Genomic DNA, 23,340 nt, shown 5'->3' on the forward strand with positions numbered 1-23,340 from the left:
TAAAACTCGATAAGTGCCGAGCTCAAGCAGGTGAACTCAACAAAAGACCAAAAGGATTTGAATAAAAATGCGAGACAAAGTGAAAACTTGTGTGTGCGAAAATAAATACAACAGTCGTTATTTATAAGCGAAGAAATGATCATCTCTTGGACACGTCTTGATCAGCTCGTCCTCGCCACGTCGCAAACTGGTCAAGTCTTAGATCCGGTCTTCTCGGTGAGGTTACAGCTTGACTACAACTTTGTTCCTTGATTGGACCAACGCGGGTGATCTGTTCACCTTTCAGTGAGCTGGGCTTGGGCTTTTCGCTTGGAGTCGCACTTAATCACTTATTGGGCTTTGACCGAACTTAAGCCCAATAAATAAAGAAAAATTTATTTTTATACTCCCACAATTAGCCCCCAAATATTTCCAAAATATTTCGAATATTTTGAAAATATTTAGCGCGAAGAATTCAAATTGTCTTGAATTTAAAGAAGGAACTTGGAAATTTTTTGACACGTGACTTCGTGTGAAGACGCGTTCCTTAGCACGTGGCGGGATTTAAGTACATTCCAGAAGTCGGAGTTGAAGAGAGTCGCGGCGAGCGCCTATTGATATCTTTCAAGATATCAAGAGTATATTCTTGATTTGATTTCATTTAATTTGAAATCATTAGATTTTCTCGGAATTCGGTTAAATGTAAATGTGTATAAATAAGTGCGCTGAAAAGGCACTCCTTTTCATTTATATTCTCGGCATTACAATGAAAATGTAACTTTTTTTTTACTTACTTCGAACTGGAATTTTCTCTCTGTATTCTTTGTTTCATATTAGACTTCGGCTAGTTTTTGTTCTTAGTTCGACCAACAAACTCAAACAAGTTTATATTTTTAGTCATTTCGTCCTCTACAAATTTTAGTTTTGATGTCGAACTCAGGAGTTCGTCCGTCAGGATCTGGCTTTCCAGGAAATGAAGATATTCTTATGCCTTCTGTTATAAATTCCATAGAATTGAGGGCAATTCGTAATAAATACCAGATAGGTCCAGATTCCAATCCTTCTTCCCCCTCCCGGAGCCACAACCGACACGATTATAGATGGTTTTTGTTGTTTCTATGAAATTTGGCTAGAGAAGTGTGGGTTAAGGTTTCCGATTCACCCCCTTTTATTTTATTTCATCGAAGCGCTAGGGTTAACCCTTCCTCAAATGTGCCCTAATTTCGTCAGGATGATGTTGGGTCTGTTAGTTGTCGCCCATGAGCAGGAGGTCGTCCTCACTCTGATGGGCTTAGTTCATCTCTGTGTTTTCAAGGCAAACTCGAAACACGATCCGAAGTGTTTTTATCTTTCGAAGGCCGCGGGTAGAGGAATGATCTCGGGCATCCCTTTGAAAGACAAGTATTGGGAGAGGCGATATTTTTACTTCGCCATTAATGAGCATTCTCTCGGGAACCGAGCTCAATCCTTCTCATCCAAGTATGCTTAGATTATATATCTTTTTTTTTAAATAGTTAGCGAGATGTGCTAAAAATTTATTATTATTATTTTTTAGGAAAGATCGGGGCGCCACCTCCAGGAGACGAGTTCGCCAAGAAACTTTCAAAGCTTCAAGAGGGTTCGGGCGAGTGGTCGAGCTTCATGCCGTACCGGTTCATTTCAGCCAAATTATGACCGCCTGCTCTGGACGTCCCAGATGATTTTGGAGAGGGTTAGTTCGATAAAATCGAGTTCGTCCTCGTGACTTTTATCATTATTATTTCTTGACCATTTTTTTATATTGTTTAGTCGTAGGAGATAACATGAACACTCAGGTAAGTGCTCGCGAAGCGAGGAAGAATAAGAAGGGGGCGCTGCCTCACTTCGACTCCGGCGCCATCGATGCCTACTGTTTACCCCGACGTCAAAGTGACTGGGGTTAGACTAGCATCTTCGATCCCGGTCGTCCCGGTGAATTCGGGCGCAGTGCTCGAGACGGTCGAGACCACGCAGATGGTCATTTCAGGAGCCGAAGCCCCCGAGTCCGCTGCTCCCGTGGTCGAGGGGGAGCGCGCCGCTGAGGGCGCCGGGATCGTGGCGGCGCCTAAGAAAATAAAGACGTCGGCGGGTCGAACTACTGAGGGCGGAGCGCCCGAGTAAGGAGAGAAGAAGAAGAAGAATAATAAGAAAAAGATTAACCAAGGCCCGAATCTTGCTGAAGGGGGCAAGAAAGAGCCAACTACCGAAGTCCCCGTGACCGCAGTGGTCCGGGCCGACAAGGGTAAGGCTGTTGCCGAGGGGAGCAAAGCCTCGTCGAAGTCCAGGAGTAGCGGTCGAGCCGACTCCGCCCCGTCTGCATCCCGGCGGAAGAAACATGTCATCAACTTCCACTACGCTCAAGATCACATGATGTGCGATGACATCTACTCTTCGGCGAAATTTCTCCGTCAGCTGACGTGCCCCGACATGGGCCTCCCGAAAGTACCCGAGCTCGCCGAGGCGGACTAGTACAGGATTATGGCTTCGGCCATCACCGGGGTAAGCATCTTATTTTTGTATTATTTTTTAGTAGTCGACTTGTTATACTTGGTAAAATTTTAGTTAGGAATTTTGTCAAGAAGTCGAACTTGATATTTTTAGTTAATTTTTTATGTTGTCGAGCTCTTATACTTGGTGAAATTTTGGGATTATCTAGTAGTCGAGCTGACATGATTTTTATTATTTTCAGTTGTCGACCCAACTGAACCGGGGTGTGTTTCGTTATGAGAAACACATCCTCGATGCTAAGGCCGAGCGGGACCAGCTGGCCGAGGTTCAGAAGGGGACGGAGTCCCTTCAAGCCGAGATCAGGGCGATGAACGACAAGTTCACCGTCCTTCAAGATGATCTCCTCGCCAAGGATACACTTTTGGAGAGGGCAAAGGAATATGATTGATAAGCTCGCCGGCGAGGCTCAATTCCTGCCCGTCAACCTCGATCACAAGAAGAATAAGATCAAAAAGTGGAGGGGTTTACGTTGATGGCTTGAAGAGGGACAATGAGGCTGCCAAGGCCAGTCTGGCTGATCGTGACAAAGAGCTGAAAGATGCTCTTGACAAGATCGCCTGGTTGAAGAAGACAGCCAAGGCAGATCGGGACCGGGCTGTTTTCGCGGCAAAGAAGGCGACTTTGCTGCGATATCGGGAGCAGATACTTAAGTATCGAGCGTAGAAGGACAAAACGGACAAGGCCACCCTCATCCTAAAAAGTTCGAGCAGTGTCAGGGAAACAAGGAATTGATCTTGGAGGCCCTAAGGGCGAGATCACAGACTGGGCGAGCGAAATGAAGGATACTGAGGATGACATCGCTCAATACGAGGCAGACTACGCGGCCATCGCTATCCCCGAGGTCGAGGACATCCCATTCACTCCATACTCGGACCGATTTCTTGCCGACGCCCCCGCGACCAAAGTCAAGACCACCGTCATTGATGAGCACGGCTCAATGCTTGGTCAGACTGACGAGGTCCTCAACTCGATCCCGGAGGAGAACGAGAACATGGCGGCGTTCACGCCAACTACTGAGCGAAGAGACGTCGAGGTCGAGCCTCGAGACCAAGCCTAAGCATTTCTTCACTTTGCCAGCATGAAGTTTATTTTTTATTTTATTTTATTTTATTTTATTTGGGCCCGTTTGTTTTGGGTGAAGTTTATATATATTTTTTGAGACAATTATAGGGGCTTTGGTACCCCTATTTTATTTTAATATTATTTTATTTTAATAATTTTATATGAATTCTGGTTATTAGTATTTCATGCTATTTATTGCCGAATTTTTCCAAGTCTTTTAGCTCGCCAAACTCTTTATGAATGCATGAATGTTTATGGATTTGACTAAGTCATTCAGGTCGCCCAATTGATCTGAGAATTTTCACTTATTCTTATTTAGTCAGAGTCTTAACAATTTAGACTTATAAAATCTGCTAAGTCTTTTAGATCGCCAAGATCCAAAATGTTTTCCTTAAGATTTTAGGCCGAAGTCATATGGAAGTGCTTTTTAAAAATTCGCTACGTCTTTTAGATCGTCGAAAATCTAAATTATTTCCCTTAGGCCGAAGTCGTAGAGGTATTTTTGAATTCGCTAAGTCTTTTAGATCGTCGAAAATCTAAAACGTTTCCCTTAGGCCGAAGTCGTAGAGTGGCTTAAATTTTATTTAAAATCTGACAAGTCTTTCGAACCACTTGTGATCCGAAATGTTTCCCTTAAGATTTTAAGCCGAGGTGAACAAATTAATTTTACCAAGATTTTGCTAAGTCTTTTAGATCGTCGGAGGTCTAAAAAATTTCCCTTAAGGCTTTTGGGTGAGGTCAAGCTTGTCGAAGTGTGAGCTCTAATTCAGATGTTTTCTAGAGATGACGTGGTGAGATGACGGATCTTGTCATAGGCGTCGTGAGGTGTTTGCACTGCCGGCCTAGTCCGAGGTTGAGATTGTTGGCCGAGGTGTGAGCTCCGAGGCTCTGATTGTGGTGGTTTTTTTACGTTTGTTGTCAAAATGGAGGATTAGAAATTCTAAGAGGGAAGGGGACTACGCCTTTGTAAAGAAAGGCTGCCTACGTACCCTTATGTAGGGATCAAGTCGGACGTAGTTCAATTCTTACTGGGTTAGCAGTAGTATTTTTTAGGTTTATCACGTTCCATGATCTCAAAACGTGGACTCCATTGAGTGTTTCGAGTTCATAGACACCAGCGTGTGCGACTTTGGTGACCCTCTTCCCAGTTCGCACCTAGTTTTCCGGCATTTGACTCGGCGGTGTTTTGAAAGACTTTTCGGAGAACTAGATCTCCTACCTCAAACTTTCTTGGATTGACGTTCTTATTATAAAATCTGGCGATAGACTGTTGTACTGGGTAGTCGTGTTAACGCTAGCTCCTGTTTTTTGTCTATGAAATCCAAGGCGTCATATAATGACTGTTCATTCTTTTGTTCATCTTCATGGGCGTGCATTGTCCTAAGAGTCTGCACTTGGTATTCGATCGGGATGACTAATTCGACTCTATGTGTTAGGGAGAATGGGGTTTCTCCGGTCAACCTCTGTGGGCTAGTCTGATAGGCCCAGAGTATACCTGGTAGCTCTTCCTCCCATCGTCCTTTTTTGGCCGTAAGCTTTTTCTTGATGGAGTTCACGATGGTCTTGTTTTCTTCTTCAGCGTGTCCGTTTCCCTGAGGATATCGTGGTGTCGACATCCTTAGTTCAACGTTGTTGTTGTAGCAAAACTTTCTTAGTCTTTTGGATAAGAATTGTGAGCCATTGTCCGTCACGATTTCGAGAGGTGTCCCGTGCCGACAGATTATATTTTGCCAGATAAAGGCCTCCACGTCGACGTCTTTAACTAAGACAAAAGCGCCTGCTTCAACCCATTTTGAAAAATAATCTGTCAAGATTAAGAGGAATCTTAATCCGCCTGAGGTGGCTGGCATTGGTCCCATAATGTCTATAGACCACTTCATGAAGGTGTATGGGGCCGAAATAGAGGACAACTCTTCTGCGGGTCTTTTTATGTTAGGGGCGTATCGTTCGCACCGGTCACAATGACGCGAGTATGCCTCACAATCAGCTAACATTGTAGGCCAGAAGTAGCCTTGTCGTTTTATTTTTATGGCGAGTGCTCTTCCACCTGCATGGCTTCTGCATTCTCCCTCGTATACGTCTTCAGAGATTTGCTTGGATTCAGCCAATCCGATGCATCTGAGGTACAGTCCTGCGAAGCTTCTTTTGAACAGGCTTCCACTTATTATGCAAAATCTCGCACTTCTCAGTATGACTTTGCGTTTAGCCATTTTTCAGTTAGGATTGTACCAGTGGTGATGTAGTTTATGATTTCATCTCTCCAATCCCCCCTTATATAGTTATTACTGCAGTAACAGTAGTGGCTATAGAATGTTGTTTGATTGTCTCGACTAGTATAATTCTTTTAAAGTCTGGATCCGAAGTGGATGCTAACGTGGAAAGAGCGTCTGCGGAGGTATTTTTGCCTCGAGGGATTCGTGTCAGAGTGAATTGTTTGAACTGCGCCATGAGGTCTTTTACGACCTTCAAATAGGCTTCCATTCGCTCGTCTCGCGTTTTGTATTCACCGGAGTATTGATTTGCTACGAGTTGCGAGTCGCAGAAATCTTGGACTTGCTTTGCTCCGACAGCTATAACTAATCGTAACCCGGCTATTAGCGCTTCGTACTCGGCTTCGTTGTTAGATGCGACGAAATCAAGTCTAAATGATTGTTCAATTATTTCGTCATGGGGGGATGTTAGGTGTATTCCTACCCCTGCCCCTTGTTTTGAGGACTCCCCCATCTACTTTCAGTATACAAGCGCCCTCAATTTATGTCACGACGGGATCTTCTCTAGGGAGTTCAACCAGGAAATCCGCCAAAACTTGCAATTTGGCGCATGTCTTAATTCGATACTCGATGTCGTATTCGCTTAGTTCTATAGCTCACTTGGTCGATCTCCCCGATTGGTTGGGACTATGCAGAAAACCTCTTAGCGGCTGGATCGTCATCACTATTATGGTGTCAGATTGGAAGTATGGTCGAAGTTTCCGTGCAGTGAAAACGACAGCCAATGCCAATTTTTCCATAATGGGATATCGTGTTTCGGCGTTGACTAACGATTTACTTACGTAAAATATTGTTAGTTGGTCCCCTTGATCTTCTCTGACGTGCACTCCGCTAACCGCCGCTTGGGATACAACGACATATAGATAGAGTGGTTCTCCCTTAACGGGTTTTACGAGAATGAGGGGTGTCGACAAGTATGTTTTTAATTATTTGAACGCTTCTTCGCACTTTTCGTCCCATTCGATCTTTTTATTTTATTTAAGGAGTCGATAGAATGGGAGGCATTTGTCCGTAGATCGAGAAATGAAGCGGTTGAGAGCGGCGATTCGGCCTGTCAATCTTTGCACCTCGCGCCTGTTACGAGGTGAGGGCATTTATCGTAGGGCATGCAATTGATCCGGGTTTGCTTCGATTCCTCGCTGGGTCACTAAGTATCCGAGGAACTTGCCGGATAATACCCCGAATGAACATTTGGTTGGGTTAAGCTTCATTTGGTATTTGTTGAGTACTTTGAAACATTCTTCCAAATGTTCGATGTGGTCGTTTTCCCTTTGGGATTATATGAGCATATCGTTGATATGCACTTCCATGGTTTTTCCTATTTTTTCAGCAAACATCTCGTTGACTAGCCTTTGATAGGTGACGCCAGCGTTTTTCAATCCGAACGGCATGACCTTATAGCAGTATGTGCCTCGGTCTGTTATGAATGTCGTTTTCTCTTGGTCGTCGGGATGTATTAGGATTTGGTTATATCATGAGAACGCATCCATGAACGACATGATATTGTGTCATGCGGTTACCTCGACTAGCCTGTCGATGTGCGGCAGCAAGAAACTTTCTTTTGGGCATGCTTTGTTTAGATCGGTGAAGTCGATGTACACCCTCCATTTTCCGTTTTTCTTTTTGACGACGATGGTGTTAGCCAGCTTATCCGGATATTTTACTTCACGGATGGAGCCGGCGGCTAGGAGTCTATCTACCTCGTCATTGACTACTCTTGCCCTATCGGAGCCAAGCTTGCGTCTTTTTTGTTTTACGAGTTTGAAACTAGGATCGACGTTGAGTTAGTGGGACATAACGTCGATGCTAATTCCCGGCATATCCTCCGTCGTCCATGCGAACGTAGATTTGTTTCATTTTATGAAGCAAATCAACTCTCGCCGTATATTTTCTTTGAGCTCGGCTCTGATCCCCATACACTTGGCGGGATCGAGGTCATCGAGCTGTATTTGTACTATCATTTCGGTACTCGGGGAGTCCAACCCTTCAGATTTTGGGTATTCTCCGTGAGTCGGCTCAATATTCATTAATTGCTAGTGTTTCTCATCGGATGCCTTAGTTTTCAACCTGTGGCTCGTGAGGTAATAACTACGAGAGATCGCCTGGTTTCCTCTAATCTCCCATATCCCTCCAGGCGTAGGAAAGTGGATACACTGAAGAAAGGTTGAAGGTACCGCCCTCATCCTGTGTATCCATAGTCTTCCTAGTATAATGTTGTAAAGGGAGAGACATTCCAGAACCTGGAATTCCACTATCTTGTTTATTCCTTCCATCTTCACAGGTAGCTTAATGGTTCCTATCGAATGAGTGGTTACCCCGTTGAAGCCTTTGAGTTGGGTTTTCTCCCTTTCGATCTCCGACTCTTCTATCCCCATTCTTGTTAGGGTGTCTTTGAAGATGAGATCCATAGAACTTCCACCGTCGATCAGGACTCTGGCGACTTAACAGTTGGACACGTCTTTCATGATAACGAGCGCGTCGTCGTGTGGGTCTGTTGCCCCGGAGGCTTCACTTTCCGAGAATGAGATTTGGACATCCTATTCTACTTCAGGCCTGGTGGTCTTGTTCATCAGCTGTCGCTGATGAGCTTTGATCGAGTTTACTGAGTTGCTACAAAATTTTGAGCCCCCTATTATGAAATCTACTCGATGCTTTACTACGGTCGGCGGGGAGTTGGGTTCGCCTTCTTCTGTTGGTCTTGACCTTTTAGGCGAATGATTACCTCTCTCTCGATTGTTAAAGACCTTCTTTTTAGGTGGAGAACCTAAGTCGACATTGTTTAGTTCCCCATTTGCATATTTTTCGGCCAAGACTTTCTGCATAGTCTCGCAGTTCACTGTGGCATGGCCGTTAGTTTGATGGAATTCACAATACGCGTTCGGATCTTCATCCATTTCTTCATTTGGGGTCCTCCCTCCTTGATTTCATCTTCAATGTTGAAAGCGAAACCCGGAGGGGCATGTTGTTTCCTAGCTAGCGGTCCAGCGTCTTGGGGATTGACCTTTCGGGGGTTGTTTCCACCATTTTCAGGTCGTACCCAGGTGTTTGAGTGTGGGTTCTTTTTTACCGTATGCTTTTTGGCCAAAGAGGTGAATTCCTCTTCAGCTCTAGCATAGTTTGCGGCCCTATGGATGGCGTCTTCTAGAGTTGGGGGTCTGTTGACGATCATCTCTAACCTGAATCTTGATTCATGCCATAGTTCGTTCTTCAGAGCGATCATGGAAGATTCAGGGTCGATGTTCGATATTTTGGATAGTACATCCTTGTAACGGACCATAAATCCTTCAAGAGTTAACTTTCTTTTTGATGGACTCCTCAGAGGTCGGCCATCGTCAGTTCGTCCTCGACGAACATCGAGTAGTGTTTCAGGAATGCTGCAGATAGTTTTGCGAAACTATCAATAGAGTTGTGCTCTAATATGGAAAACCACTCTTAAGCGGATCCAAATAGCCTTTCTGCGAACAATTGGCAATAACCTGCCTCTCGCTCTCTCTCTGTCAGCATGGCTCGTCTCATAGCTATTCTAAAGGATATAATATAGGCCTTCGGGTTCGAGGTGCCATTGTAGTGCAGGAGGCGAACTTTTCCGGCATCACCAATGAACACGTCGGTAATTTTTTAGCGAACGGAGTCCTTCTTGTTTCGGAGACGATTCGGTCTATTTCAGGGGCCGAACTGGTTGCACTGTGAAACTTTGAATGGACAGCCCTCAGCTCGGCTACCATAGACTCCTTAAATTTCTCAAACTCAGTCATGTTGGGTTTGCCATTCTGAGGATAGCGAAGTCATGTGTGCAGTAGTGTGATGATTGTGAGGTCATCGAGGGACGAGGTCCGGAGTTCGGTGGGAAGGACCCAAAGGGTGCTCCTGCCGGCGGGGGCGAGGGCAGCCCGATCAGATCATTTTGAGCCTCTGGGGTAACCTCATCTGAAGTCCCACCGAGCTGAAAGCTCGGACATGGGGTCTGGTCTAACACTCGGGAGACATGAATCTCACTAAAGTCCAGTTGGATGCCTGGAGGAAGAGATCGGCTAGTCTGTGCAGCTGACGCCGCATTCCGAGCCGACTCAGAGGTGGTCATTTCGTCGGATCCAGATTGTGGATCCGGAGTGTTCTAAGGGGTCGTGAGGGAGTCCAGCCGAGCGTTGAGAGCTTAGTTGGTTTCTTCCTGCTTTTCCAATCTCTTATCCAGCATATCCAGGATTGCCCTGATCCCTAGAGGGATTTCCTCTCCTAATTCATAATGAGTCGGTGGAAGACATGATATTTCTTTTTGGGAGAGTTGTTTCTTTCGATGTTGGTCTTTCTGAAGTTTCCCACAAACGGCGTCAAATTGTTGATGTCGATTTCGGGATCGTCAACAATCAAAAATAAAAAGTGAATTCCATGAGCGCTTTCATTCGATTGTATCTAAAGGTGTGATTGAGATTGAGATCGAATCTTTGTATCGAAGTTGTTAAAATTTTTTATTTAAAAAAAAAAAAGTGGATATGTTAGTATTAAATTATAAGTGTGCATTATTATTTTCTTAAACCTCCTTATTGTCTTGTCCTTTTTGGCTGTCTGAAAGCAATGTTTTAAATTCTAGCGAAATTCGTCGAAAATCGGCGACGACGCCGCTGTCGGCGTAAAAACGGCCGGTGAAAAGCATATTTTCTTTTTTGTCGTTGTTTTTCGTCGAAATCTATCGTTTTCGTTTTTCGCCGATTTTCGTTGATGGATTGTCGTTTTTTATACAAAAATTAAAAAAAAAATGCAATGGAGCTAAGTGGGAATGGATCCCGAGTCATCCAACACCAAAGCCTTTACCAATTAAACCAAGGACCAATTTTGTAATAGTATTGCTTACTTTTAATCATATATTATATTTATTTTATGATTTTAGACAAATACTATATATGAGATAAAAATTCATATATAAATGTAACAAATAAAACTTTACTAATAAAAATGATATATTTTCCATTAATTCTGCATTTTCAATAACGTATTTAATTATATTACTCGGTATAAAAAAATAAATGCATAAAAACAAAATAAAATGATGAAAACGGATGTTTATAGAAGATAAAGAATTTATACGTTATCATTGAATATTTATTACCCATTTTTAGTACATATATAAACACGGGTATTTTAAATTATATACTGGATATATAGAATATGTATTAAATAAAATAAAATTAGGATAAACATATATTAAATAATATGTACTAAATGTATTGCTATTACTATAACTTGTTGTATATATTACAATTTTAATAATTGAAAGATACGTGTGTGTGTGTGTATATATATATATATATATATATATATATATATATATATATATAAACATATTTTGCAACATTATTTCCATCGAAAACGGTATTTTAAAATGGTATATCAGTTGTATTTTTCCACAATTTTTCCGTTCGGTTTTCCGTTGGCGTGTCGATTTTCCGTAAATCAAAGGGCTCGAAACGGCATTTCGAACCTTGTCTGAAAGTGACCAAAACCAAACTGGTCTTATGAATTTCATCTTTATTAATAATTTTTTTTTTAAAAAGTAAAAACATTACAACAAAATTATGAGTAAAACATTAAAAGAAGACTATGTTTCATTAATAGTTATGTTTTTTGTTTTAAGTTTATATCAAAATTATCAACTTTTTTTAGATGATAACTATATACTTGTAGACAATATTGTAGAGATATATTTGTTGAGAATATAGTAAAGTAATGTTGTAGAATTGAAATGTGAGTTGTGAAAAATGAATTAAAATGAGGTCTATATATAGTGAATGTGTGGAAATAGGCTGAAAGTGTAAATAAAAGAATTATCAGCCAATGTCCAAAATTTTGTAACGGCCTTATAGAAGCAAATGCCCTGCCACTATCACCTTCTGCCACTGCCATTTCTGTAAGTGTATTGGAAAAAAAAAAATTTCTACTTTTAAGGCATACGAAAATTATTCATTTCTAGACATATAATAGTATACGAAAGACCTTCCTTTCAAGTGATTTTGTATTTTATATCACTATCATTTGGGAAGTGTGGAATCACAGGAACAATGTCGTCTCTGGGAAGAAAACATGGAATCATACTGAGCTTGTTCAGTGGACGGGGAGCTTCCTTGAAGAGTATAGAGGCGCGAATAAGGGAGTCGTACGGGTCAAAGAGAAAGAGAAGACCAAGCCAGGCGGACCCCTCCGACGCGAGGAACAATCTCGGTTACTTTGGATGCTGCTCTAGATTGGGACCATGGAGGTGTTTGCGGTCCTCCAAGGCATAAGTCAGGCTAGCAACATCGGAGGAACAAGATTGGAGCTTCATTCGGATTGCTCGGAGGTGGTGAATGCGGTGACCGGGGGACAATTCCCACGACTGAGCTCGGGACGATCTTACGTCATATCAAGAGAGAGGTAAGCAATCTAGATGAGTTTAAAATTATGTTTATCCCTCGTCTCTGTAACATTGCGGCTCACAACTTAGCCCGTTTTGCTGTTACCCAAAATTCTAACTCGAGATGGATGGGGCTTGTCCCTCCATGCTCCAATGAGGTTATAAGGGCCGATGACAGAGAGATTCATTCCCGTGCGTCGGGTTAGGGCCTTTTTAGCTGTTGTGTTTCTATTTTTGTTTGCGTGGTTTTTGTTTGTGCTTGTTCATCTCTTGTAACCACGGTTTTCTTCCGTCGTATGTGAAGGTTGTTATGCTATTTTTCCACGTTTCAATATATATATACACGCCAGCCACCGCCTTGTACATTTATTAAATAAATAATCAAACATCTGCTTGCTGACATATGTACATATTCGGAATGTATAGTATATTATTTTGGATGCACTTTGTTCTAGACCTTACCTCTTCGAGTACTTTTTAACCAAAGAAGCGGTGTACCTTACTCACCAACTCGTAATTTGTCTATACCTTGTTATGAAGATGTCAATGACAGAAGCAAGTTGCTCGGGGATTAGTGCGAAGACCCATAAACGTTCTATCATAAAAACCACAACCTAGTCTTCTCTCTCTCTCTCTCTGTCTCTCTCTCTCTCTCTCTCTCTCTCTCTCTTTATTTATTAATATTATGAGGTTTGACAAATTATAGCCATGAACATAACTGAAATGAATAAGAGGAAATAACTCATCCAAAATCTCTTTTCTTCTCTAGTGTTTTTCCTCTCTCTCGCGTGTTTTCTGGAAAAAGAGCAGAACATAAAAGAGCCCAAGTGAAATTGCTATATATGTAATTCAATTCTCTCTTTCCCTTTCACTCCCTGATTAAAAAGTTGAGAGATTTACAGCAAAAAAAAAAAAAAAAAAGAGAAGAAAAAACAGAAGAAGGGGTATGAATTGTGCTACAGATTGGAGATTCTTGTGCTTCTTCGTCTTCCAAGCAGGATCGTCGCTATTGCTCTATGAATCCATGGCCCAAAACGCCACTACAGACCCATCTGAAGGTATGTAAAAATACTCGTCTTTTTATACATTATTTAAAATAATATATCAATACAGCTACTACTCTAACCATCTTGTTTTCTTTTGGGTTTCTCGACCTGGAAATGAAAATCTGGGCAACGTTCTGTACCTTGTTACAAAATATTGAAATCCTATGCTTTCCCTTTTTTTTTTTTATTACTAACAACTGTAGTTTGGGTGTAGTTGGCTAAAGTATAATTGTTTATTTACTTCTTTACTTGCGTAAAAGCTAAGCTTACCGTGGAGGACAGGACTAACGTTTAGTCTTCCGCTTTTAGTTGGTGGAATCTTATCTGATGCCTGTCACAGTCTTAGACAAAGTTCGTAAGAAAAACAATAATAAACATATAACGAAAGCTTATCATATATCGTTCAATCTTAATGAAAATTTACTTTAAATGATATAGTTGCTGCTGTTAAACTGTAATTTTAAAATAAATAAAAAATCAAATTGTCCAATATGTGCTTTTTTGTGTTGATAATCTAACATTTTGGGTTAACTAAAAATTAAGTTGAAGAGTTAATTTAGATTAATTTTGTCCGATTGAAAAACAATTGAAAATAAATTAAAATTCTTAATTCAACCCAATCAACGCAGTTAAACAGCATCTTCGAAGTAATACATCTTACAGTTACATCTTCTCTAAAGTGGTTTAAAATTTTGTTCCATTCATAAAATATCATTACACAATTGAAAGTCTAATTCGTATACTATTGTATCACATTATAAAAAAAATATCTTAAAAGAATGTATTATATAGGTCTTATAATTAATATTAATATTAAAATGTATATTATATATTATATCGTCTTTTATGTATGCAAAATAAATAAATAAAAATATCTATTTTTAGATTATTCAATAAATACGGCACATCAGTCATTAAAATACACAATTAAAAAAAAAAACAGAAAATATGTGCTAAATTTTCAGTTCTATTTTTACCACAAAATTTAAGTTAGAATAAAACGAAGTTACTATTTAATCACTAATATTTGAATTCTATTCGATAACATATATATTTAGGTTAAATTAAAATAGCGTGACAAATTTTTTTAGAAGGATATATCATTGATAAAACAAATAAATACAACTACTCATTTTGATAAGCTATGTCACTTAAATAAGATAAAATACATAAAATTACATGGATATTCGGTGAGAGTTATCATAACTTCACATTAATTATTGTATTAAATGCGTCACATACCTATGTGTCGACCACAATGTACTCAATTTGAGCTAATGTTAACCATTTGATGAAGTATAGGTCGATATATCTAACTTGTCGATGGTCACGACGACTTAAAAATCGAGAAATTCCGTGTCACGACTCATTTGGTTTCGATCTTGCTCTCTCTCCCTTTGTCCTGCCAGGCCACCGCCGACCCACCTTTTTTTTCCTCTTCGCCGAAATGTTCGAGGCCCGACCTCCACCACAACCCGGCCAAACCCCCACCCTGATTCTCGACCATTATCAACACTGCCACGGCCCGGCCTCCACCACGGCCCTCCTAACTCAATCTGTTTGATGAAAATGTTGTTCGAAATGATACTTAAGGGTTATAAAAATGTTTGACATGACACATTAAGGAGAAATTAAAAAAAAAATCGTACTTCTTAAACAACATTTTAAAAAACCTAAGCAATGTGCATCATAATAATAAGTATATTGACCCATACCGAAGTTCAAGATTGAAGTATTGAACTCAAGAGTTCACAAATTTTTTCCAATCTTCTTTTCGAATGTGCCCCAATAAAATATTGATACTGAAAATCTCACGGTTCGTATGTTTAATGTTTTCTACTGTACGCACTACTTCTTAAATACAATGACCATTAAATATCTTTCAATGTTTAACATTCATTGTTGGAATTAAAAAAATTACAAGTTATCTTTTTAGTAGTTATTTCATTCAATTCTAAAATAAACAATATGCATGATAATATATCAATTGACACATATAAATAAAGTTTAAGATTGAAACATTGGACTCAAAAGTTTACAAACTTTTTTCAATCTTCATTTTTAATGTAAATTGGCTCCACTAAAAAATTAACATTGAAAATCTCTTGGTTCGTATCTTTTATGATTTCTACTATATGCACTACTTTAGCTACATTGGGTCCATTGATAATCTTTCAATGTTTAACTTTTAAAATTTACATTTTACCCGTTTAGTTATTATATCTACTAGCTTTTTTGTTGTTTGTGAATAAGTACAAGTATCTTAAGGAGATATAGTTAACATGTCACAATAATTGATTCAATAAGATCACTCAAGTAAAGGATTGACAATTTTACTCGTGTACCCGTTAGACCTTACCTGTTATAATAGGGTTTAACCAAAATAAATGGATAAAGAATGGATATAACCCGTTAAAAATTTATAAGTGCTCCACCTAAAACCCTACATATACTTTATCCATTTAAAATTATTGCTCATTGTATATATGTATCTTCGAGATTTCAAATATATTGTCCCTATAATAAACTTTTTACAAAAAGAATATGTACTATATATAATAATTTTTTTAGCAATATCACTCATTGTTTCAATTAAAAAAAACAATGCTATTAGAAACAAAAATACTATTCAATCTTCTAACTAAATTTAATCGTATTTTAACAGTACTTATATATATATATATATATATATATATATATATATTACTACATATTCGTGCTGTTAAAAAGGAAAAAGTACGAATACAGCGTGTTAAAAAAATTATTTTTAATTGGGTGATAATTATATTGTTATAATACACCTTAAAAATTATTTATAAGCTCGAAAATGTAATGTAAATTGAGAATATAAAGTAGGTGCTTATTAGGGCTAAACAAAACTCTAAAATTAAACATGTAGGGTCAATGAAAAAATATAAATAATCTAAAGTTGAAGTACATTACAAGATCTGATACAGAGATAAAATAATCTTTTCTTGAACGCCGTACTTATTATGCCAACGAACGTTTTTAATAAGTAGAAGACAAATAGGCATATTTGGCAAAAAAAAAAAAAGTATTTTATTCAATTACTTGAAATCCTCTAAAATTCTTAAATCAATGATGGGTATATTTGAATTTTCTTTTTAAACTCTTGCAAGAGGGGAAAAAATATGACATATTTGAATTTTGATATATTTCCCTATTTCATATCGGAATAAATTAGTTGGGATAATCGTTAAAAATGATAATAAGTTGTCAATGATAAAGATTCCCCAACAAATGTCTCCGGCTACTTGCTTTTGGCACTTGGGGACCAAAATGGTTCCAAAATGTCAAAAGTCGTTTCTCATTAATTGCGTAGAAAATCATAAAGTCGTAGTTAAACAGGTCAAAACAATTACACGCACGCCGTTTAAAAGTGTCTCACCTCAACAATTCTAGGTTGGCGAATCCTGAAGTTACATTGATCAGATTCATATTAGACTAAAAAACATTAAAAAAAATGCATTTTGTTTTTGTTGCGTCAAGCACAGTGAGGGCTCTGAATGCGATATTCCAAAGATGGGACGTAAGCTTATCAGAAAATGCCACGTGGAATATAAGCGGCGAGCCATGCAGTGGTTCTGCCCTTAGCAAGATGAGAGATGAGGATGACGTCATCGATCTGGGGATCAAATGTGACTGCTCATACGACGACAACAAGACTTGCCACATCACCCACTTGTATGTTCTCATTATTTCCCCCACACTTTTAACCTTATCCTCACATAATAATAATTTCTGATGTAATTGCCAGAAAATGGAATGGGAAGGAAAAAAAAAAAAAGCGGGGGAGTAGAAATAAACTTTAATTTAGTTACTCGATTGGGATTGGAGAAAAATGTAAAATTATTAATAAAAAAAATTCTCTCTTTTTTTTTTTTAGATATAGATTATGTATAGATCACAGTATACTAATTAATCATTTTCCATGTTTTCTTACATCCAAATAAGATTCTTTTTTCCCCTTGAAACCACGGAACAAAACGTTGACTAGAATTAATAAATGGGTGCTAAACAGTATTTGGTCGACACCGCTTAAACATCACGAGTTTTAGTAACGTTGAACTCTTTTTATTTTATATCAATTTATAGTATGAAAGCATCTTCTTTGACTTTAAATCTATTTTTGTAGTAAAGTGAAGTCTATGGACAAGCAAGGAGAAATTCCTGTTGAAGTTACAGCTTTTAAACATCTGACGTACTTGTAAGGCATTCCTTCATGTTTTTCCATTTGTTTGTTTTTACCTTTTCCCTTTCTCATTTTCCTACCCTTGGTTTAATTTGAGTTAAGCTTTGAGCATATAACTAATTATTCAAATCCGTGTAGCAAGATCCTGTTGAATTACTTCAGCGGCACTCTACCAGCATTTCTTGGAAATTTATCTGCACTGCAATATTTGTACGTATTTACTCAATATAAGACTCATTATTATTATTATTGAAATGGTCTGATCACACGTATATTATTGAAACCGCATTTTAAACCAGATCGGAACAGTTCCATTTTTATTTATTTTGAATCGTAGGACATTTAAGCTTTCCAAGGTGAAAAAAAACAAAAAAAAAACAAAAAACAAAACCTATTTGAGCCATTTCATCAAGTTAGATTTGTCAAAAGAATGGAGTGATAAAAAAATGTCCACAAAAGTTTGCTGCTGTGGTGGCAATTCAAACAATAAATCCTGCAAATGCAATACATTCCATGGGACTCAATATAAAAGCAATATATTGTGTGTTTCAGGGATGTTGGACACAATACATTCCATGGGACCATTCCAAAGGAGATTGGAGGCCTCAAAAACCTTATTATGTTGTAAGTCACTCGAGATCAGAACATAAATCATGTCTTATATTGTGTAAATGTCAAGTTTCGAGTGCTCGTAAACCTTTTCCATGTGGTTTCCAGGGCAGTGGGATCGAATAATTTCTCAGGATCGCTTCCCCCAGAACTCGGTAACCTTCTCAATCTCGAGCTAATGTAAGTTTAGTCATCTTTAATTCAAGGCAAATTTATGGGTCTTCAGTCTTAACATACATAGAACTCAGTTGCATAGGCAAAAATTCGCTTAAAATTGTTCTCTTTTAGTATTTCTCACTCCTAGTCCAACTCAACCTAACCATGGAAGAAGTTACACATTCTTTTAGTTATTTATTTATCAAGTATTTACTTATGTTAATTTTGACAGATACATTGATAGCTCTGGAATTAGCGGTGAAATACCGTCCACCTTTGCTAAACTTCGAAAAGTTCGAGTCATGTGAGAATATGATCTGAAAATCAAGCGTCGTTCTTCTTTTTCATTAAGATTGGTTTTTGTTATGCTTCTTAGCTACACTAAAGAATGATGTTTTCACTTCAGGAACGCTTTAGACACTCCTCTCTCTGGGAAAATACCAGACTTCATTGGGAATTGGACCCGCCTGACTAATTTGTAAGGATTCAATTTAATTTACTTATTTTCATATAGTGTTACTAAATATCAACACCAATGCGCATTTACTACATTGTTACATTTTATGATCAAATATGCTTCTGAAATGATTTTGCAGAACTTTAGTTGGAAACTCTCTTGAAGGTCCAATACCATCTAGTTTCTCCCAATTGACATCATTGGAATCCCTGTGAGTATATAAAATAATTTATAATGGAGATTCACATGGTTCTCTTTTCGTCATACGATTCAATATATTTTATCTATCAACAACTCTGTAGGAAGATCGGCGGTTTAGAAAATGGGACTAGCTCACTTGATTTTATTAAAAATCTGAAGAACTTGACCGAGTTGTAAGTGTTCTTCTTATTAATTTCTTTAGACTATTCCTTGATTCAGATTCTTATTTCATGGTGTCAGAATTCCAACAGAATTTTTCTTGCTGAAAGTGCAATCTCTTGTTTTCCTATCTCCCACAGAATTCTTAGAAATGTGCAACTTTCTGGCCCGATTCCAGCTGATATTGCCGAGCTTCATCCGCGTCTGTTCACATTGTATGTTCAAGCAAAGCAACTAACATAGATTAGGATTTTTTTTTTCTCAAATCAATATATTTGATGCTATTCGTTTCTATAATTGAATTTTTTTCTTGGGGTGGATTTTTGTTTTTTGCAGGGACTTGAGTTTCAACAATTTAACAGGCACAATCCCAAGCTCGCTGTTTAACATGAGCAATCTTGTATTCTTGTACATAACTGACCTATACTGTGCTCTTAGTTTTATTTAACTCTTTCAGTCAATAGGATTGAAACCTAAAACTTCATATCTTGGTCAATCTCAGCCTTATATTTATTTTATTTTATTATATTTTTAAATCTTCCTCTGCCACACTCCAATTTGACCAGATTCCTCGGAAACAATAGTCTGACTGGAACAATGCCTGATGACTGGACAAAAACGCTGAAAAACATGTAATCTCTTCTTTTATGAAAACTTATCAAATACAAATACTATATCTGTTTTTTTCCTTTTCGTGACAAATTGAACAAACACAGCTTATGTATCGATCTATTTTGCAGAGATCTATCTTACAATTTTCTATCTGGGAGTTTGCCAGCATGGGTATCCTTAATTAATCAACTGTACGTCATCTTCAATTTCACGGATTAAAGTGGAATTCATCTGCAATATTTTCCGTTCATTCTATGAAAGAAACATATTTGTGCAGGAACTTGGCAGCTAACAATTATACATCTATCGGCACAAACTCGTGAGTCAAATACCCACTTGCATAGCGCGATTATCTAACTTGACGTCCCTATTTTTATACAATCTTGCTTTTTTTTCTCAAGAGTTCTTCGCGGACTACATTGTCTTCAAAGAGACTTCCCATGCAATAGAAACAAAAACACCCCGCTTGGTAAATCCATTACATTTGAGTACTTACTTCATGGACAAGTTACATTTTAATTGTTACAGATTATTCGTTTGAATGATTCAGATACAAGCTTTGCAATCAAATGCGGTGGGCCTCGGATGAAGGGCAGCGATGATGTAGTGTATGAAAGTGAAGAGGACTTCTATCTTGGCCCAGCCATTTTTCACGTGGCCGGATCTGAGAAGTGGGCAGTGAGCAAAGTGGGTTTGTACGCCGACCAAACAGGTGATCTCGACATCGAAGGTACCAAAGCAGAGGTCACAGGAAGTAAGGAGGATCCAAAGTTTTTCCAGTCGTCAAGGATGTCGCCGGGATCGTTGAGGTACTACGGTTTCGGTCTTGAGAACGGGCCTTACACGGTGACACTGCATTTCGCAGAGATTGGTTTTCCGAATCGAGACTCTCACCTGTGGGATAGTCTAGCGAAACGCGTATTCGACATTTATATTCAGGTAGGTCGGCAATAAGAAAGGCAAATAAGTAGTTGTCCTCTGTCATTGGTGTACCTTAGAAGTGATCGACAATCTTCCACCTCAGAGCTAGCTTTTGGTGTGAGTTAGGCCCACAGTTCTAGCATGGTATCAGAGTCATACCCAGTTTCGATGTTGGAGTTGGACTACCCGTAGTTGTTAATTCCTCGATAACAAACCAATATGGGACTTTCTAATATCATTCATTTATTTTTTTTGGCTTTCAAGGGACATCGTGTAGAAAAGGACTTTGACATAGCTAAAGAAGCTGGTGGAGTGTTGAGAGCGATCCCGAAGAAATTCAATGCCACAGTGACCGATCACTATCTCGAGATTCATCTCTTCTGGGCCGGAAAAGGGACATGTTGCATACCTAAAGCGGGTTACTATGGTCCATTGATAGCGGGCCTTCATGCTTCTGCAAGTAATGTCTCTGCACACACTCGTGTTTCATATCAACTTCTTTAGTTCTGTAATACACTGACAAATCACCGCCTTTCGTGCCTCAGATTTCAAGCCCAGCCGTGAACTGAAGAATGACAACACTGGGTTGATTGCAGGCATTGTAGTCCCTGTCGTTGTTTTGGGTCTTTTAGCGTTGCTAATTGTGTTATACCTAAGAAGAAAATCGAAAAATGAAGACGAAGAAGGTAAATGGCACGCGTGACTAGGGTTGAATATAAATGAATAGTTTTTCTTGTTCATGTTATTATCATGATTTCAAATGAATTATGCAGATTTTCTTGGAATGACACGTCGACCAGATACTTTTAGCTACGCTGAACTAAAGGCTGCCACTGGAGACTTCAATTCTTCAAATAAGATTGGAGAAGGAGGATTCGGACATGTTTACAAGGTAATGAAGTCTATTACTTACTTAAACTCTCTATGGCTGACCAAAATGTATCGAACTTCGGCTTGACATTATTCGTAAGCGAGGAAAAATGAAATCCCCCGCTTTTTAAAAATCTTGTTTGTGTTGAAGAAAACTCGAGGGATAAAATATTTGAGGGATGCCAAGAACTCCACATTTTTCCCCCTCAAATTTTCGTTGATTCCCAAGCTCAATAAAGAATTTTGATTTTCACTCGACCTTTACTCACTATTTTCATTTTTTCAATAAATCTGGGTCCCAATTGGCACCTTAATTGGACTTGAGATTGTGAGACTGAAATTCATTCCTCGTGTCTATCAGGGTACGCTTTCTGACGGGAAGGTCGTGGCTGTTAAAGAACTTTCGGTGCCATCTCGACATGGGAAGGAACAATTCATAACCGAAATCTCCACCATATCTGTTGTGCAACATCGCAACCTGGTGAAGTTGTATGGATGTTGCATCGAAGGAAATCGCCGCATCCTTGTTTACGAATATCTTGAGAACAAAAGTCTTGATCAGGCACTATTCGGTACAGCACGGCTACTCTGTAAACCTATCGTTCAAATTCCTGCTGTACATATATAGTCATCCGTCTTTCACATTATATCACAGGGAAAAATGACTTGCACTTGGATTGGCCAACACGATTCAACATATGCTTGGGAACCGGTAGAGGGCTAGCTTATCTTCACGAAGAATCGAGACCGAGGATTGTACACCGAGATGTCAAAGCCAGCAATATTCTGCTCGATGAAACACTTTGTCCTAAAATATCAGATTTCGGACTGGCAAAGCTCTACGACGATAATAAAACTCACATGAGCACGCGAATCGCGGGAACATTGTAAGCTCTTTGAAAAACAATAAATAAGCAATACAAGAGTCTTAAAACTCCCATTATGATGTCTGCAGAGGCTACTTAGCTCCGGAATACGCATTGCGCGGCCACTTGACAGAAAAGGCCGATGTCTTTGGGTTCGGTATCGTCGCTTTGGAGATTGTCAGCGGTCGGCCAAACTTCTACACAGTCGACAACGAAAGGATTTATCTCCTTGACCGGGTATGCACAGAAAATCCTGTCACGCGACTTTGCTTGTTTACTGTTTCCCAGTCATAACCTTATAACTGTTTTCAGGCATGGAATTTACATGAAAACAACTTATGCCTGGAATTGGTGGATTCGATGCTGACAGAGTTTGACGAAAAGGAAGTTTTCCGGTTGATAAAAGTTGCGTTTCTATGTACTCAAGGGTCTCCGGCGATGCGACCCTCAATGTCGCGTGTGGTTGGAATGCTTGCGGGCGATATCGAGATAGAGGCTGCAGTGTCGAAGCCGAGTTACCTCACAGATTTGGAACTGAAAGACTCGAGTTTTGCGAGCTTTTCGACTGGAAATTATAACACTTCGTCCACTCTATCCAAGGAGAGTAGCTTTCAGTTCTCTGGCACTAGGTGATTCCTCACGTGTTTCTTCTGTAGACAATGTATTTCATTTCGGATTTTCAGCATACGTAATCGACCTTCAAAAATGAGAGAAGAAATATTTGAGTTCAATTCATTCTATACTGCTTCAAACTGTGTAAATAATTAGTAGAGTGTATAAAATACTAATACCATTACTCTTCCTTGCAGATTTGACAAGCCATTTGATTGATTCTAGGCCCTGTTTGATTATATTTTTGTTTGATTAATAAAAATGAGAGATGGTGTTAGAAACATGTTTAGAGTTACGTTTTTTTTTTTTTTTTTTTTTTAATTGTATCAAACATCTAATAAACTGAAAAAGAAATGAAAGAACGTCATGAAATGAATTAAAATTATAGTTACCACC

The 23,340-nt window shown here is 39.0% G+C and overlaps 1 protein-coding gene across 1 annotated transcript; it reads left to right on the top strand.

Moving 5' to 3' along the window:
* The first annotated feature begins 12,697 nt into the window (after positions 1-12,697).
* On the top strand, positions 12,698-23,227 carry LOC149384969 (putative LRR receptor-like serine/threonine-protein kinase At1g56140). Its single transcript, XM_089625697.1, has 25 exons — positions 12,698-13,280; positions 16,784-16,973; positions 17,425-17,496; positions 17,620-17,691; positions 18,034-18,105; positions 18,199-18,270; positions 18,479-18,550; positions 18,653-18,724; positions 18,843-18,914; positions 19,006-19,077; positions 19,204-19,278; positions 19,400-19,471; positions 19,630-19,695; positions 19,804-19,866; positions 19,953-19,994; positions 20,077-20,144; positions 20,226-20,614; positions 20,861-21,056; positions 21,142-21,282; positions 21,370-21,488; positions 21,828-22,038; positions 22,122-22,353; positions 22,422-22,569; positions 22,645-22,961; positions 23,142-23,227. Exons 1-25 carry the CDS (start codon positions 13,169-13,171, stop codon positions 23,161-23,163), a joined length of 3,039 nt encoding a protein of 1,012 aa, XP_089481823.1. The 5' UTR covers positions 12,698-13,168; the 3' UTR covers positions 23,164-23,227.
* Positions 23,228-23,340: the final 113 nt, after the last annotated feature.

This window comes from Urtica dioica, chromosome 9, assembly GCF_054948205.1.
Source record: "Urtica dioica subsp. dioica isolate 48M chromosome 9, U.dioica_male_clone48M_v1_H2, whole genome shotgun sequence".
Lineage (NCBI taxonomy): Eukaryota > Viridiplantae > Streptophyta > Magnoliopsida > Rosales > Urticaceae > Urtica > Urtica dioica.